Source organism: Elgaria multicarinata, chromosome 14 (genome assembly GCF_023053635.1).
Source record: "Elgaria multicarinata webbii isolate HBS135686 ecotype San Diego chromosome 14, rElgMul1.1.pri, whole genome shotgun sequence".
NCBI lineage: Eukaryota > Metazoa > Chordata > Lepidosauria > Squamata > Anguidae > Elgaria > Elgaria multicarinata.
Genome location: NC_086184.1, coordinates 348,279 through 366,324, shown reverse-complemented (window position 1 = coordinate 366,324; position 18,046 = coordinate 348,279). Strand labels below are relative to the sequence as shown.

At 50.7% G+C, this 18,046-nt stretch overlaps 1 protein-coding gene across 2 annotated transcripts in view; it reads left to right on the top strand.

Moving 5' to 3' along the window:
• Positions 1 to 457: 457 nt before the first annotated feature.
• Positions 458 to 18,046, top strand: part of ZFHX3 (zinc finger homeobox 3) — a 94,673-nt gene continuing 77,084 nt past the window's right edge. For both annotated transcript variants that reach the window (XM_063141448.1, XM_063141447.1), the window contains exons 1-2: positions 458 to 3,234; positions 7,864 to 8,360. In XM_063141448.1, the coding sequence (XP_062997518.1) occupies positions 492 to 3,234; positions 7,864 to 8,360 (3,240 nt within the window). In that variant the 5' untranslated portion in view covers positions 458 to 491. The remainder of the gene's footprint in view (positions 3,235 to 7,863; positions 8,361 to 18,046) is intronic.

Below are 18,046 nucleotides of genomic sequence, written 5' to 3'. Positions count from 1 at the left end.
TTGACAGCTGCTCAGATTCAACCTTGTCTAGAGGTTTTTATGAGGCAGACGGCAAGCTGGAGCTTCCTTCCACAAGCCCTGGGACGCGTATGCCACGGCCTTCTTGCAGTTGTCACCTCCAGATCTCATGAGCTGACAATAAGCTTCAGGAGGCAGAGGGGCGTTTGGAACACGGAGGAGGGTGGGCCTTCCGAGAGGCCCTGCCCAGCCCTGCTGCTTTGGCTGCTGCGGTGCTGACGGGTTTCAGGATCTCTGTGCACTTCTGCCCATCCAGGCTTTCCTCCCTCTGTATTTTCCAGGCTTGGCGACGGGCAGTAGCTGCCCTCTGGGGTGTGGTGGGCTGTGTGCATGCCATGACTGCTGTGCGTGGAAATGCAGCCTGTGCTTCCTCTTGACTGACCTGCCTCTCTGTTTCTCTCTCCCTTCCCTCTTTTTCTGCCTTCAGGTCCAAGCCATATTGGGTGCAATGAACACTCCATGCAGGCCTCGGCATGGAAGGCTGTGACCCACCTGTCATCTTGGGGAAGGACAATGGGTGCGCTATCCCTCAGCACCAGCAATGGACTGAATTTGGTAGCCCCCGCCTCCCCAGCAAACCTTGTCACATGGAACCGCCTGCCGTGCCGCACCATGGAGCCCTAGACAACCGGCGGGCCTCCTTCAGTGAGCACTCTCCGGAAAGTGCCCTCCCCTCTGGCTCCCAAGCTGAGCCAGGCAGCAAGGAGGTCTGCTGCAACGAATGCTCCGCCTCCTTCGCCAGCTTGCAGACCTACATGGAGCACCACTGCCCCAGTGCCCGTCCGCTCCTCCCGCTGCAGGAGGACTGTGGGAGTGACACTGGCGAGGAGGGGGATGAGGAAAGCGATGTGGAGAATCTGGCCGGGGAGATTGTCTACCAGCCGGATGGCTCGGCGTACATTGTCGAAAGCATCGGTCAGCTGATCCAAAGTGGGGGGGGCTGTGGGGCTGGCAACGGTTCCGGCAGCGGCGGGGCACTCCCGCCGCTCTTTATGAGCTCCCCCGCCAGCACGGGGGGCAAGCAAGGCGAGGCCACGTCAGCTGCCCCTGTGTACCCACAGATCATCAACACTTTCCACATAGCCTCATCCTTTGGGAAGTGGTTTGAGGGCTCAGACCAGGCCTTCCCGAATACCTCAGCCCTGACAGGGGTCAGCCCTGTCTTGCACAGCTTCCGTGTTTTTGATGTGCGCCACAAAAGCAACAAGGATTACCTGAACAGCGACGGTTCTGCCAAAAGTTCCTGTGTCTCCAAAGATGTTCCCAACAATGTGGACCTGTCCAAATTTGACAGCTTTGTGCTCTATGGGAAGCGGAAGCCCATCCTGATGTGCTTCTTGTGCAAGCTGTCTTTTGGGTATGTCCGCTCTTTTGTGACCCACGCGGTGCATGATCATCGAATGACTCTGAGCGAAGAGGAGCGGAAAATTCTTAGCAATAAGAACATCTCCGCTATCATTCAAGGGATAGGCAAAGACAAGGAACCCCTTGTAAGCTTTTTGGAACCAAAAAACAAAAACTTTCCACACCCTTTAGTTTCCACACCTAACCTCATAGGCCCTGGACACAGTTTCTATGGCAAATTCAGCGGGATTCGCATGGAAGGGGAAGAGGGCACCCAAGTGGGGGCTGCCAGCGGAGCGGAACCGCCCCAGTCGGGCCTCTTAGCACCTGGGGGCCTTTTGAACCTCGGAGGGCTAACGAGCTCAGCTTTGAAGACACCAATTACCTCAGTTCCCCTGGGCCCACTGGCTTCCAGTCCTACCATATCCTCTGAGGGGAAGGACCCCGGGGTATTAGAGTGTGAGCGTCAAGAACAGGCTGACCCGGACAGCCTCTCAGAGAAAGCAGAGCCAGCTGAGGAGGACGAGGAGGAGGAGGAGGAGGAGGAGGAGGAAGAAGAAGACGAGGAGGAGGAGGAGGAGGAGGAGGAGGAAGAGGAGGAGGAGGAGGACATGGAGGGGTGCAAAGGGCTGTTCCCAAGCGAGCTGGAGGATGAACTGGAGGAAAGGCCTCCCGAGGAGTCCGGGGCTGTGGCAGGCAGTGGCGGCAGCAGCAGCAGCAGCAACCAAAAGGACCTTGCTCTCTCAAACCAAAGCTTTTCTCCCTTAATGCCTGCCGTGCTTCAGACGATGTCCAGGGGCACGGCTTCTTCTAGTTCTAGTTCTGCTTCTTCCTTTGTCTTTGATGGTGCAAACAGGAGGAATTGTTTAAGCTTTAACAGTGAAGGCAGCGAGGGCGGCGGCGGCAGGCGGCTGGACTTCAGCGATGAAAGTGCCAATAAAGACAATGCTACAGTACCAGAACCAAATGAGAGCGTGGAGGGCGAGGAGGGCATCTGCCTCTCCCATCACCAGCACGTGGGGCCCCTCTGCGAACTCGGGGGTGGGGAGTGCCCCTCGGGGAGTGGCGTGGAATGCCCCAAATGCGATACCATCCTGGGCTCCTCACGGTCGCTTGGCGGCCACATGACCATGATGCATTCGCGGAACTCCTGTAAGACGCTCAAGTGCCCCAAGTGTAATTGGCACTACAAGTACCAGCAGACGCTGGAGGCTCACATGAAGGAGAAACATCCGGAGCCGGGGGGTGCGTGTGCCTACTGCAAAAGCGGGCAGCCCCACCCGCGGCTGGCACGGGGCGAGAGCTACACGTGTGGTTACAAGCCTTTCCGCTGTGAGGTTTGTAACTACTCCACTACTACCAAAGGCAACCTCAGTATTCACATGCAGTCCGACAAGCACCTCAACAACATGCAGAACCTGCAGAATGGAGGCGGGGAGCAAGTTTTCAGCCACACGGCTGGCGCCGCTGCGGCTGCAGCTGCAGCGGCCGCAGCCGCAGCGGCCGCAGCCAACATGGGTAGCAGCTGTGGGGCCCCCTCCCCCACCAAACCAAAAAGCAAACCTACCTGGCGATGTGAAGTGTGTGACTATGAGACCAATGTCGCCAGGAACCTGCGCATCCACATGACCAGTGAGAAGCACATGCACAACATGATGCTGCTTCAGCAGAACATGAGCCAAATGCAGCACAACCGCCACTTGGGCCTGGGCAGCCTGCCTGCCGAGGCTGAGCTGTACCAGTACTACCTGGCACAGAATATGACCCTACCCAACCTGAAGATGGACAGCGCTGCCTCTGAGGCTCAGTTCATGATGAGCGGCTTCCAGCTGGACCCCACCAACACAATAGCATCCATGGCCCCATCTCTAGGTGAGATGAACGGTGTGTGGGCGGTGATTCTCTGTGGGGTTGCACCGGGGCGCTCTCCATCAGGGTCTGCCATGAGGAGGGGCCAGCATTCGTTTGCTAGAGAGCCGCCATGAATGAAAGGCATGCCGTGGTGCCCAAGATTCTTCTCTTCCGTAGACAGAGTGTTTGTGACTTTGCACACATGTTGTGGGTCTCAGTGCTGTCAGTGAGGGGGTGATGAGCACAGAATGCCCCCGGGGGCCCTCCAGACATGGATGTGTTAGAGAAGTGTCACGTTGTATCTCTCTGTCAGTCAGCACGCCATATCTGTGAGTGTGTCAGTCATGCATTGTGCATTTTACACACACACATTTGTAGACCTGTATACAGGCACACACATTCATGTATACATATATGCGCATGCTTGCTTTTGAGGAAGGTTTGGGATTTGCAACCTTTCCTTTCTTCAGCAAGGGGGTGGAAGTGGTTCTCGGCCTTTGAGGGCAGGGAGAGCTTTGCTCAGGGCAGAGTCCTGGCCTCCTCCCTCCTGGAAGCTTTCCTCTTGAGTGGGGTACCTCCGACAGCTGCCCTGAACGTTTCTGTCGCCAGGAGGGCTGGATGTGCGCTCAGAAAGGGAAAGGGCAGCATGCAGGTTCAGGTTTGTTCCTTGTGCACGTGCAGTGCGTCAGCCCTGGTTGTACATGTGAAGTGATAGATGAGGTGGATCTTTGGCACTGGCTGGAGACCTGAAATATGAAGGGATACCCCCTTCTTTGGGTAGCAGTTGTCAAGGGAGCAACTCCGCTGAAGTCTAACCTTCAGTTTATAAATGTGAACCATTGCCCAAATCCTGCTCGTGGCCCTATTGGCAGAGTCCGTATCCATCTCCATTGTCTACCTGAGTGGTGGTGAGAGAAAGTCAGAGAGGTGAGGCGATTGCTTCTGAATGGGGAATTTGCCCAAGCAGGTTGGCGCTTCAGACGCGTCGGCAAAAAAAAGGGTTGCATTTCTACAAGTGGATTTCTGGGGAAACTAGCGTGATGCATTCGAGTCAGGAGGGCTTATTGTAGCACCACCTTTTGTGTGCTTATTATCATACTCTTCTCCCAGATTATAATAACGGTAGCTGCTTAGAGCAACCTCATTGTTCGGAATGCCTGTGTTTAATTCTGTAATTAAGTCTTGACATTAATGGCTTAGGCATTGCTTTTTCCAGTGTTAAATGTACTTAGGTGGAGGGCTTTCAGTAGGCTTGAATGGAAGGGTTCCCCTTGGCTAGCTTGCTACCTATTTGGATGTTCATGAAAAATCAGATCTATGCTTTTGTAGGGAGGACTTTTGTTGAAATTTGGGCTGAGAAATATATAGCTTCTTAATGGTCTTTGCTCCTTCTTCGGAGAAGATTTGAACATCACTTGAATGCCTAAGTCAGTATTTTATGTAAATTGTGAAATACTGCAATTCTGAGCATTGCAGACCAGCAAGGTGCTCTTTGTTGGATGTAATTGTCAATCTGCCTCCTGACCTCCAATCTGAACAGCTGGCCAGCTGAGATGGAGAGCTCCAGACCATGGAGGTCTTACCTCCGCATGACCCCTCTGGTAAGCAAAGCAGTTTCTGCCCCTCTCTGTGAATGGGTCTAATGTGAAAAAGGCCAGCCTGGGGTTGCATTTGGACGGAGAGGGGGGAAGGGGTCCGGAAAGGGCTGTTTTGGGCTCTGTAAGAGCATTGCCCTCAGTTTGATGGGGGGAAAGAGGTAGGAGTGGCAGAGGCTGGCTGCCGCGGCTTTCCCTTTTCCGTTGCCTGCCTGCAGACGTCTTCATATCAGGAGTTCTTTAGGGGACAAAGAACTTTCCTTGTCCGATATAAAGCAATGACTGTTAGTATAACCTGCTGTAAAAATATTGGGCTGGGCGGGAGGAAGAGCGATAAGTAATGCATACAAGATTTCTACCACTGATCGAAGGAGCATCAGATACAGACGAGAAAGGCTTTTCCTTTGTATCTCATTGTGTTTGAAATTGTGACAGCAATGAAGTTCTCATGCCCAATAGTCCAAGCAATATTTCACTTGCATGGTGTACGTACATGCTCATTTAACACTCTGATATGTTATAATTATTGTGTAGGAAAATGACAAACTGTGCACATGGGGGACGGGTGAGGGAAAGTATTGCACGTATGAGACTTTATGAACCATCTCTCCCGTTGAATTCCCACTCAGTTGCTCCTGTTTCTGCTGCCCTTTTAATGTGCTGTATAAGCCCTCATCATATCTATGTGCAGGTCGGGTGCCTGTTTCCACTTTAAAGATGGGGAGCTGAGATGGAGAATTACCCATGGCTGAACTAGCATTTGAACCCGGAGTTAGGCCATTGTGCTTGGAGCGCTCTTGGCTCTTTTCTGTTTGCTTGCCCACCCAATAGCTCTCTGCGCTAGACTGGTCCTGCTGGCCTGGGCCCCTTGCCTGAGAAGGCAACGCACTGATCTTGCTCCTGCTTTGACAAATGGGCTAGGAAGGGTGACACCCATGCAGTTCGGGCCCTGTGCCGAAGCTTGGCTTGCACTCATGTTGGCTTAGAGTCTGAAACATAGTTTGGTGGTCCAACTGTACAGCTCGCAAGTCATGGTTTAGAGCTGCCTGCCTGTGTCTGCTTCTGTTTTCTCTTCTCTCAGTGCTCGACTTCATAGGTGTGCTGCCATTTCTCGTCAACTTAATAGTCTTTTAGCATTTAAGAAAGCTATAAAGACTGATCTATTCCGGCAGGCCTATCTAGTGGAATTTTAGGATGTTTTTAGAATGTTTTAATAATGTGTACTATGTTTTTAATTCAGTTTTATGTATTTTATACTTAATGTTGTTCCCCGCCTCGATCCAAATGGAGAGGCAGGTTGTTGTTGTTGTTGTTGTTGTTGTTGTTATTATTATTATTATTATTTCCATGATGCAGCAGTCTGTGGAGGCCGGGCACTGGTTAATTAAGCCTGTGGTTTGTCAATTCAGACATCCTACCAAACTGTAGTAACACTTTCTTAAACATGGCTTGGTGTGAGGTGTTCTGGCCTGGTGAGGAGTACTGGGGCTTTCTATCCTCAGTTTGAAGTACTCAAGAGGGCAGAAGATTCAGGTGGTGAATAGAGTCGCAAAATTGCTGGAAACCTTGATGCCATGGAAGAAAACTGTGGGATTTGGGGGGATTTGGGGAGAAATTAAATATATGCAGCATTTGTTTTCTGAGTTTACTTTGCAAATGTGAAATGTATTTTGTATAATGTAGCACATTAAATTGTAGCTTAGTATATGAAATATAATAGTAAAATGCTTTGATTTTCATTCAAACAATAATTACAAACGTACCTAAGGTCACAGATGAAACTACAAACTGACAAACCATCATGTACTAAATGTATTTTAATTTTGCCAGGTGGGGAAAATAGGAATAAAATAAAAGCTGAAAGCGGAAGCCATTAACATTGTAGTCAACAAAAGAAAGGGTTTATTAGCTGGGCTTAGAAAGTATGTAGACCTTTAGTGTCATCATGCCAAAACAGAAGGAACTTATAACTATGAGAGCGCGCTCAGGAAATAATCATCCCTGTAATGTAATAATTAAGCAGTGACAATAAGTCTGGATATTCAGTTAATCTTTACAACAAGATTGAACTCTTCAGGAGTATATCATCATGCATGCTAAAGCTATAATCCTCTGCACGCTTACATGGGAGTAAGTCCCGTTGAACTCAGGGACCTTTTTTTTCTGAGTAAACATGCATACCATTGGATTGCAATTTGCAAGTGACGTAGTAACTGTAGATAACATTAGCCGTCTTGATCTCATCTTTGTTTAATTTATATCCTGGTCCATCTCCATAAATACATCCTTGAAAATACTGCCATAACTTACTTGTTTATTTTCATTAGATTCAATGTGTGCATGATCCATAATTTCTGAACCCAAACCTTTACCTTGAGCTTTGTGGATTTCAGAAAATGTAAGGATTGTAAGCCTGGATTGAAACAAGCTCAAGATTTCTGTATGTTTGTTCCTTGATTTGAGTGTGTATTTTCAAGCATTTCTTCAGCTTCACTACTTCACTTGATGTAGCAGATGGAGGAATCTCAGGCAAGTGGGGAAAGAGAACTTGGAGGCTGGGTGGGGCAGAGGCCTTTTTGCCCCCGTGCTGCTGGAGCAATGTGTTTGGCAAGACTCCCAGATTAGAGCAAAGCCCTGAAGATGTCCCGGTATTTCTGCAGTGCCTGAAAGTACTTTTCGGACATCGTCTCCCTGTTCTTTGTGTAGTAATCTAAGAGACTTGCAGCTGCGTGAACTACCTGTAACTTTTTTAAGCAGCATTTGTTGGTTTGGTTTTTAAATGCTGTATTTCACTGTGAAAGACAACTGTTTCGTGAGCGTTTCTTTTCAACGACCAGCGTGTCCATTTCAGGCCTCACGGCATAAAGGGGGAGGAGGAGCTGGGCTTGCGTTTCCAGCCCTGCCCTTCTCCCGCTTCACGTCTCGAGGTCCTGGGGATCTTGCTTGGCCCGCCAGGCCTCTCCTAGGTGCCCCTGCTGGCCCGGGAGCAGGGCTGCCGGGCTGCCCCCCAGCGACTTTTAGCGTTTCTGACTGACTTTCTTCTTTCTCTGTGCAGTGGGTGGAGAGATCCCTCTGGACATGCGGCTTGGGGGTGGGCAGCTGGTGTCTGAGGAGCTCATGAACCTGGGGGAGACCTTCACGCAGACCAATGACCCCTCGCTGAAGCTCTTCCAGTGTGCCGTGTGCAACAAGTTCACCACGGACAATTTGGACCTGCTGGGGCTGCACATGAACGTGGAGCGCAGCCTGCCGGAGGAGGAATGGAAAGCCTCGATGGGGGACTCGTATCAGTGCAAGCTGTGCCGCTACAACACGCAGCTCAAGGCCAACTTCCAGCTGCACTGCAAGACGGACAAACACGTGCAGAAGTTCCAGCTGGTGGCCCACATCAAGGAGGGGGGCAAGGCCAACGAGTGGCGGCTCAAGTGTGTGGCCATCGGGAATCCCGTGCACCTGAAGTGCAATGCCTGCGACTACTACACCAACAGCCTGGAGAAGCTGCGCCTCCACACAGTGAACGCCAGGCACGAGGCCAGCCTGAAACTCTACAAGGTAAGGCAGTCCCGGCTTCTCGCCTCTTTTGGGGGCGGGGGCAGGCGGCCGAGGTGCGCTCGTGGCTCCCAGGGAGGGGCCGCCTTTTCAGAGGGGGGGGTCCCGATCCCGGCTGCCCGAGTGAGGCAAGTCGTGCAGCCCCCACAGAGCTGCTCCTCTCCCCACTACCCACACTTTGGGTTGGCACAAATGGACTGGCGCCTGTTTTGCCGGCGTTGGCTGCAGGCGGCACCGGCCTCCTTGAACGCCCTTTCTCCAGATGGGCCCTGAGGTACACAGGGGGTTGCAGATCACACCAGTGGGGCTGTGCTTCTTGGGGGCCGGCTGCCAAGGGGGCGATTCTCTTTCTCTTGCAGGCCCTCACGGCCCCTGCCCTGCCTCTCTGGCTGCTGCCTCTGGCTGCAGATTTCTGCTCCTCCCCCACCCCAGCCCTCCTCCTATGTAGCCTGGAAATCGAGAAGCTCTGCATACAGTAAATAGTCCTTTCACTTGCGCGGCAGAATCGCTCCAGACGTTTCTATTGATTTTCCCTGGACTTAAAGCTTCACCTTTTTCTCTAATCATCCCATAATGGCTTTAGTATGAACAATCAGGTACAAATTGCCATAAATCTAAGCAGCTTCACTTCATGGACCGTCCACTCACTTCCCTCCTCTGCTGTCTTTCTTGCCTCCTTCCTTTGCTTGCTGCCCATTTGCCTCCCTCATCCCCTAAAGGGGTTTGTCCTCCTCTTGAGATGGGTTCCAGGCATTGGTGCTGGGGGCAGGTCTGCGTCTCTCCCCACCTTGCTTTCTTTAGCTGGTTCTTTACAATGGGGCCCAGAATAAGCTTCCTCTGAGGTTTCAAGGGAGGAGAGTAACCTGCTGCCAAGTATAGGGCCTGTCACACCTGTGCTGATGAGACTCTGAGCTCTTCCAAGTAGGCCTTGCTAGCTAGTAGAGCAGGCACAGCCTAGCCTGGTTCTGAAAATGAAGCTCAGGAAGCGTTCGTGGACCTGAGCTAAGTGAGAATGTGGAAGTTCCCCAGTAAGCAACTGTGACAAGAGATTTTGCTGATACATGTGTTGCATGACGAACTGGTCGGTTGGCTTGCTCGGAACCACAGTCTGCCTGTACAATGGTATAAGCAATGAGTATTGGACGGCCTCCTGCTAGAATGGATGGGAAAGAAGTCAGGCAGACAGACAGGGTGGGTGATAGATCTCCTTGGCAGTGCAGTGAACTGGTAGGGAGGCAGCTGGTGCTCTGCGTGTCATGAATGTCACCCAGGTATAAAATACCATCTCTGAGGCTTCCAGATCACCAGGAAAGGAAGTCTGAAAGCAAGTTCCATGTTCAACTGATGTGTGTAGTCAGAGGGTGTCAGCTAGCAGGTGTAGCCCCTCCCAGCTTGCATCCTGCCTTGGGCTGTGTTCCAATTTTCAAAGAGGCTTGACTTGGGGGAGGTAGCGGCGTGGCATGCATAAGACGTTGTACCGGTTCGCACAACACAGCCGAGCCATCATTTAATCCATGATGAGATGCGGCATGTGCCGGGCTGTGCAGCCACCATTTTGAATACGCAGACCCCAATTCGGGCGATCGGGGTTGTGCTGTGTCGTGCGGAACCAGCCACCGTGGGTCGTTTGAGGGTTAACAACCCCCGCATAACCCCACTACTGACCCGCCGTGTCGTACGAACCTAGTCACTGTGTGAGTTGGCCTAGCGGGCCTCGAGTGTGTGGGTCAGATCCACAGGTGCTGGAGCTCGCCCTTACTCTGGCTCTTCCTGTGTCCAAGGGCTGCCTTCACTTTTCTCCTCTCCTCTCAGGACCTCATGTGTTATATTCTAAAATGGAGCTTGGAGGGCTGTTATTTTTCCTCTTGCTAATGTAATCCATTAGCCTGGCACATGCATAATCAGTTTAGAGTGCAGTTAACTGGATGTAATCGAGTTCTTGCCTCTCTGCTGGAGAAAATCCTCTCCAGATGCTGCCTGGGTGAGAGAGCGCAAAGCTTATCAGGCCTGCAATCCTCCTTACTCTGCCTTTTTGCCACTTTCCTTCCGAATGGCTCCTCCTTGGCGTCCACGTGTGGTGCAAAAGGGGCCTGAAACGTGTGTGTGCAGCTGTCAAGCAGCAGCGCAAGGAACCTTGAGCTCTCCCTCCTTGGGCAGGTGGCCTGGTGGGGCTTCATGCTATCAAGGTGGCCATTGTGGCGCTGATGTGAAACCTGCAAGCACCAGCAGCTGACAAACAGGGCCAGTTAAGTTAAGGCAGGCGTGTTGGAAGCCCTGGATGCCCAAAGGGAGCGGGATGCGAGATTGAGCAGTCCTTGCACGGCTGAGGAAAGAAAGGCCCCTCCAGCTAATCCCCAAGACGAGGGAATCATTGAGCACTGCAGTTAGTCCCCGCCCCCCAACGTAAGTAAATAAAATCATAGGTTAAAAGTGTCAGCTTGTGATGTTTGCTCCACAACCTGTCAACTGCATGGCTTCAAGTGATCTAGGTGCCCCATACCAGATGGGTCGGGCATGAGGTTGAGCCTCCTGATGTTGCACTGCAGGGTCAGGTTGAGAGAAGGGATGGCTTGCACCTTTCCTCTTGTCTGGCTTCCTCAGAGTGGTCACTCTCTGGAACGGCTTCCGTGCCCTTCTCTCTAATTTCTTCCTAGTGCTCTCAGTGCATGGTTCTGGTCTCCTGGATCTACAGATAAAACCTTTTCAGCCAGACCTGGGATTCAGAAAACTGGTTCTTGCTGCCTCTTTGATGCTGAACAGGCATGCTGGCTCTGGCACAGCCTGCAAGGGTGTGTTGGCTTTTCTGGAGCAGCCTGTTTCTTGCTTCTCCGTGCTAATGGTCTCCAGCAGGTAAAACGGGAGCCCCAGTATGTTTGAGTACTCTGTGCACGTTTCTCAGCCCAGCAGTCTTTCTGCTGGCATAGTTTCCCACCCTTGGTTACTGAAAAGCTGGCTTTCCTTTTCCTCCTTAGGGCTGCCAACAGTCTGGGTACTCTTGAATTTTTTCCGGAAGACTTGGGTCAGCAAGAATTTGTTCTTGCTTGTCCTGATCTGGCTTGGCAGGTGGCATTGTGCTCCTTCTGAGGTCTGTTCATAAGCAGCTGTATGGTCCTTCAGCTCCTTGTCACTGGGGGATGTGGGGCTGGGTCCAGCTGCCACACCACTCCAGACAGGGTTGATCTGTGTTGTTCTGTGCATGCCGTCTGCACGTCGACTCTGCTTGGAGGGTTTGTGACTGGGCTATTGCCCCACTCTCTGGAGGTTGCCTTTGGATTCTTCTCTTGTGCCCCACCTCTTCTTCTTCTTCCTCCTCTGTTGCCACTCCTTTACTAGGGGCTCTCCACTTGAGAGGTTGAGCTACGATGCTGTTTCTGTCCTACCAGCCTCCTGCTTGACCTGTGCTCCCACGATGCTCCCTGGGACCTGGATGGTTTTGCAGTGACCAGACATTCCCTGCTGTGCCTGGTGATGCAGGGGGTAAGAAGATGCTCCAAAGACACTTTGGTTTTGTCTGGAGTGCAGAATGAAGATGATAAAAACACTGGGAACATTTCAGGAAGCAGAAAGTGCATCCTCTCAACTGAGGGGATGCTAATTACACAGCTAATTAATCCAACAGATGTTGCTCTCTGTTGGTACCGACCATGCTACTTAAGCAAGCTTCCAGCGCCCTGCTCAGAGTGCCTCAGCACACATTCTGTGCGTATCGTTTTAAGAGCAAGAGCGCCGGGGACCCCATTGAGGTTACGGCCTTGAGAGCTGGGGGCAGCAGCCCTTGCCCCCGCCCACCCCACCCACCCCTTCTCCATCTACAAGAGAGGTCTTTTTCTGGCTCCCTTGTTTGCAGGGGCAAGCGTGAGCCGACACGTGTCAGGCGTTTGCACCCAGCATAGTAGAAATCCATTTCTCTTCTCGCTCTTAAATTCCATAGAGGCACAAGTACTCCGCATCTCATTAACGATGCCATTACTAATGTGCTCAGTTTGGTGTGGTAGCGTTTATTATTTACTTATTTATTAAGAACATTTATATCCCAGCTTTCCAACAGAATGTTGCCAAAGGTAGCTAATAATGGAAAGAAAATTCATCAAAATACAAACTCATCAAATTCATCAAAACAATTAAAATACGTCACAAATACCACACACCAAAGAATTAGCACTGAAAACAAAGACGGCACTCACGATTTCTACAAGCAGCAGGAATTCAAAACCGCTGATTAAAATCCACTGATAGGCTGAGAGCCAGCTGACAAAGGGAAGTTTCACCCCTGGCTGAATGCCGTGAAAGGAGGGTGTGTGGCAAGCCTCCAGAGGGAGGGAATTCCACAGTCTGGATGTGGCCACGGAAACGTCCCCTCGTGTTTGTGCCAAATGCTCCTTGGATATCATTGGGACGTAGGCGAGTCTCCCCTGCAGATTTTAATGCCTGGGTAGTCCTTCAAGGACTCTGGTCCTAAGTGATTTAGGGCTTTAAAGGTTAAAACCAGAACTTTGAATTGGGCTCAGAAATAGGACTAGCAGCCAGTGCAATTCTTGCAACAAGGGAGTCACTGGCTTCCTCTAACCTTGCCCAGTCAGCAGTCTGGCCACAGCATTTTGAACCGACTGCAGTTTCCAAACACCTTTTGAAGGACGCTTCGCATAGAGTGTTTCTCAGTAGTCCAAGTGAGAAGTAACTACAGTTTGTGTTATCATGGCCAAGTCTAATCCTTTCCTCTCAAGGAAAGGATGCATTTGGCATGCTAGCCAAATCTGTGCAAATTCACTCAAGGCAAAACTGTCCCTTGTGCCTGGGGTCTAGAGCATAGAACATCAGAAGAGCCCTGATACTGGATCAGACCAAGGGTCCCTCTAGTCCAGCATTCTGTTTACACAGCGGCCAACTAGCTGTCGACCAGGAACCCACAAGCAGGACACGAGTGTAACAGCACCCACCTGCCCATGTTCCCCAGCAACTGGTGGACATAGGCCTACAGCCTCTGCTACTGGAAGTAGCATATAGCTCTCAGGACTAGTAGCCATTGACAGCCTTTCTCCTCCAGGAATTTATCTAACCCCCTTTTAAATTCATCCAAATTGGTAGCCATCTTGTAGTAGCAAATTCCATAGTATAACTATGCACTGTGTAAAGAAGTACTTTCTTTAATCTCTCCTGAATCTCCCACCAATCAGCTTCACCTGATGACCCCGGGTTCTAGTATTTTGAGAGAGGGAGAAGAATGTCTCCCTCTCCACACTCTCTGCACTGTGCATGATTTTGTACCCATCAATCATGTCTCCCTTAGCCTCATTTTTTCCTCAAACTAAACAATCCCAGCTATTGTAACTTTCCCTCATAAGGAAGATGCTCCAGCCCCTTGATCATTTTAGTTGCCCTTTTCTGTACCTTTTCCAACTCTACAATATATTTTGTTTTAGGTGTGGTGACCAGAACTGTATGCAGTATTTTAAGTGTAGTCGCACCATAGATTTGAATAAAAGCAGTATGATATTGGAAGTTTTATTCTCAATTCCTTTTCTAATTATGCCTAACATGGAGTTTGCCTTTTCTTTACAGCAGCTGCTCACTGGGTTGACATTTTGGTCAAGCTGTCCACCACAACCCCAAGATCTCTTTCTTGGTCAAGCAGCACTAGCTAAGATCTCATCAGGTTATACCTGTAGGATTCCACTACTTACTTCCCTCCATTGGGAGAATTTACCATTTACCTACTCTCTATTTTCTGTTCTTTAATCAGTTGCTGCTCCATAAGAGGACCTCTCCTTTTATTCCATGGCTGCTAAATTTGCTCGGGAGTCTTTGGGTGAGGGACTTTGTCGAAAGCCTTTTAGTAGTCCAAGGAAACTATGTCTAATGGATCACCCCTGTCTAAAAGTTTATTGACACTCTCAAAGAACTGTAAAAGGTTAGTGAGACAGGGCTTATCTTTGCAGAAGCCATGTTGATTCTTTTTCAGCAGGGCTTGACCTTTTATAAGCTTACTAATTTTATCTTTAATAATGCTTTCAACCAATTTACCTGGAACAGATGTTAAGGTAATCGGCCTGTAATTTCCCAGATCCCCCTCGATTCCTTTTTTTAAAATGGTGTTACATTGGCCATCTTCCAGTCCTCTGATACAGAAGCTAATCTTAGGGACATGTTGTATATTTTGGTTAGAAGATCAGCAATTTCATATTTGAGTTCTTTGAGAATCCTAGGATGGATATCATCTGGGCCTGGTGATTTATTTACTTTCAATTTATCAATAAAGTTGAGGACTTCATCTTTTGTTATCACTAAAGATTGATGACAGTTCAGGGTATTCCCAAACTGCAAGCCTGATTCTTCAAGGGTAGGGCTAACCCAGTCTAAAACAGGTTGAACACCCATTTTCCGATCCAGAGTCTTCTAGACTGTGATCACCTCTGCCTTGTCTGGTTTAAGTTTCAATTTGTTCGTCTTAATTCAATCCATTACCGACCTCAGATACTGATTTAGGACCTATACAGCTTCCTTGAAATGTGAAGGCAAATAGTGAGAAAGAATTGGGTGTCAGCATATTGGTACCAATCTCTGTACAATTTCTCCCATTGGTTTTCAGTAGAGGTTAAACAACATGGGGAACAGAATAGAAGAAGCCTATCAAATACCATAGGACAATGGCCAAGGTACTGAACAGGGATCCCCAAGCACCCCATTCTGGAAACAGCCCTTCAGGTATTACCTGAACCCACATAAAACAGTGTGTCCCCCTAGGTTCATCCCAGTCAGGTAATCCAAAAGGATACTGTGGTTGATGGTATTGACAGCTGTTGAAAGGTCCAGCAGGTGTAGGTCATTGATCTTCTCCCATAACCAGGCCTTAAACTGAACCGAACTGAATCTAGATCAGTGGCAGGCAGCCTGATGCCCTCTCAATGTTTTGGATTACAACTCCCATAATTCCTGACCATTGGCCATGCCAGCTGGAACTGATGAGCATTGTAGTCCAAAACATCTAGAAGGCACTAGGCTGCCTACTCCTGATCTAGATAATCAATTCCACCCAGAAAATGTTGATGCTGAGGGAGCACCATGCACTTGAGAACCATGCCAAAATAGGGGGCAGGCTGAAAATGATCAAATATGGCGGAATTTAGGAAGAGTGTGTTTTAATAATGTTCTTTCCATCACCGCTCTTGGGGTCTGTGGAACTACATCATCCCATAAGGAGGCATTTTCCACTCTCCCTGCCCACTGGCCAGTTCTCCACAGACATCAGAGGTGTGGCATCTGTGCCCTCCAGATGATGCTGGACTCAAACGCCCATCAGCTCCAGCCAAGATGGCCAATGGGCCTCAGCTTCCCCACCCTGCCATACGCATCAGGCCTCCCCTCCCCAAGGATTCTCAGGTTGCCCAACTAGAAAAGTACCCACAAAGTGGCAGAACATCTGCCCGAGGTACCTGCACAGGACCCATGCTAAGTCAGCAAGGCATTGAAATAGGCATTGTGAGTGATTTAATCTACACAGTGAGCTACAGAGTGATCCTCCTCCACCTTGAGGGCCATGATGTAATAGGTGTTTGACCACATGAAATAGCTCCACTGGATGACTCGTGTGTGGACACAATAGTGGTGGCAAAGTAAGGCTTATTTGCCACAGCATCATCCCTAAAATGGCCTCTAGCGCAAGCCTGGTCAGTTTCATCACAACCCTTCTGCTAACAAAGCTCTAGCCGTTTCATTGCCTTCAGCCTCCCAGTAAACCAAGGTGCTGACTTGGGTTCACTAAGTGGGAGAGTGTAGGCTGGAGTAAGCGTGTCCAATCCTCCAGATGGTCTCCACAGGTCTCATTCCAGAGATTTGCCAAGGCTTCGACTGGATCGGCTGCCAAGATAGGGAGACGTTCAAGGCAGCATTTGCGCATTGCTTTTCATACGCAGCCTGCAGCTATGCCTGTGCTTTCTTCTTATTCCAAAGTAAGGGTGGGTCCTCTGATCTGGATTGAGACTGTAGTGCGCAGGAAGGGGAAGTTTAATTATTTTCTCGGCGGTTAGGGATAGGGAAAATAAAACTCCCACCGGTGCCGTCAACGCCTAAGGGAGCTGCAGCGGTCGGTGGTGGCGTAGTCTTTTTGTGGTGACTTCCCACACCAGAGAACGCCTATGTTGCCCCGGCCAGCCCCGTTGCTGTTGTCCCGGCGGCGGGTTTGCCTGCCTCTGTGCTGGCGAGGGAGCGAGAGGGGCAACTCTGCTGCACTCTGGACGGAGGACAAGACCCCTCTTTTCACTGAGTTTTTATCCTGATGGCAAGACCTGTGCCTGGAGGTGGATTTGGCCTGGAGGTCCCGGTGTCCATAGTGGAGAAGGGAAGGTTTTGGAAGCACCCAGCAGGTGTTAGGAGCAGGAGAGCTGGTGTGTGGCACTTGACAGGAGCTGGGAGAGTGAGAGAAATACGTTCCAAGGCGCGCCAGAGTGCTGCTGGGGTCTTACAACCTCCCGTAAATCACGGTTGCTGAATCAAGTGCATAATTGATGTGGCCTCGTTGCCCACAGCTGATGAGGATTATATCAGCTTGGTTTAACAGTCTCATTTTCTACTCCCAGTGCACCCTTGTTTTAATGTGTTTCAGTTAATGAGGTAGAAGAGAGGACGAGGTGTTACCATTTATACACAGCCAGAGTTGGGATGACGGCTCCACCGGCATGGATACAGCCGCTCTTGGGCATTGCACCGCCTCGGCTCTCCTTCTTCCGGCTCATGCTTGCGCAGGGCGGGTTCGGGTTCAGGCCCCACCCATGCTGTGTGCAAGGCGACGCGTTCCTGGGGGCGAGGTGCTCCGGTGGCCTTCGGAGAGGGACGCCTCGGACGCGATGCTTTGTGGCTGGAGGCAGAAGGCCTCGTCGTCTGAGGGTCTCTGCCTTGCTTCCAGCCAGAAGTGGCGTGGGAAGGCCCCGATTCCTCTTCACTGGGCAAGCGTGCATCTGTTGAGAGGAGGAGGGGGTGCTGGTGGGAAGGGTCCAGGGTCCTGGGATGTGGGGGTCTCTGACCGGCTGAGGCTTCCCCATGCCAGAGCCCGGGGGGTGGGGGGGTGCTCGGAGTTGTCGCCCTTAAAAGCTGCTTGGGTAGGGGCTTGCCTTCCCCTGGCGCTGCCCTCTTCCTGAGCAGCCGCTGCGTGCAGGTGGACGGGGCGCCCCCTCCTCTCTTCAACATTCTGGTGTGAAGTGCCTATAAATAGTTAAGCTGCCTGTTATCTAAGTCCTGGCCTCGTGCCAGCTGGGCCTGGCATCAGCTGGCTGCCAGCACAGCCCCTGAGGCCTGCCTCTTTCAGCGCTCCTGAAGGCAAAGCTGCTGTTGGTTTAAGCAGGAATTAAATAATTACCAAGTCTTAGCTCTCCCCACCTTCTGTGGATTGGTGCTATAAATTGTCAGCCTGTTTGCATTTACTGTGAATTATGTCATATGGTAACCCCTTTGATTTTGACATGCCTCCGTTTGTAAATACATGAGCCGCTCAAAGGATTGTGGTTAGCCTTGGGGTGCTGGGTGGGGAGCAAGCGCCAGGCTTTCCTCTTTCGGCAGGCAGAGTGCCTGGCATGGAAGCACGCGTACTGGCTGAGCATGTGATGAAGGGAGGTTGGAGGGCAAGCAGGGAGTCGCCCAGTCCCCACTCTCAGCTTGGCAGCGTTCCTGCGGTGCTGTTCTGTGGCTGTGGCGGCATT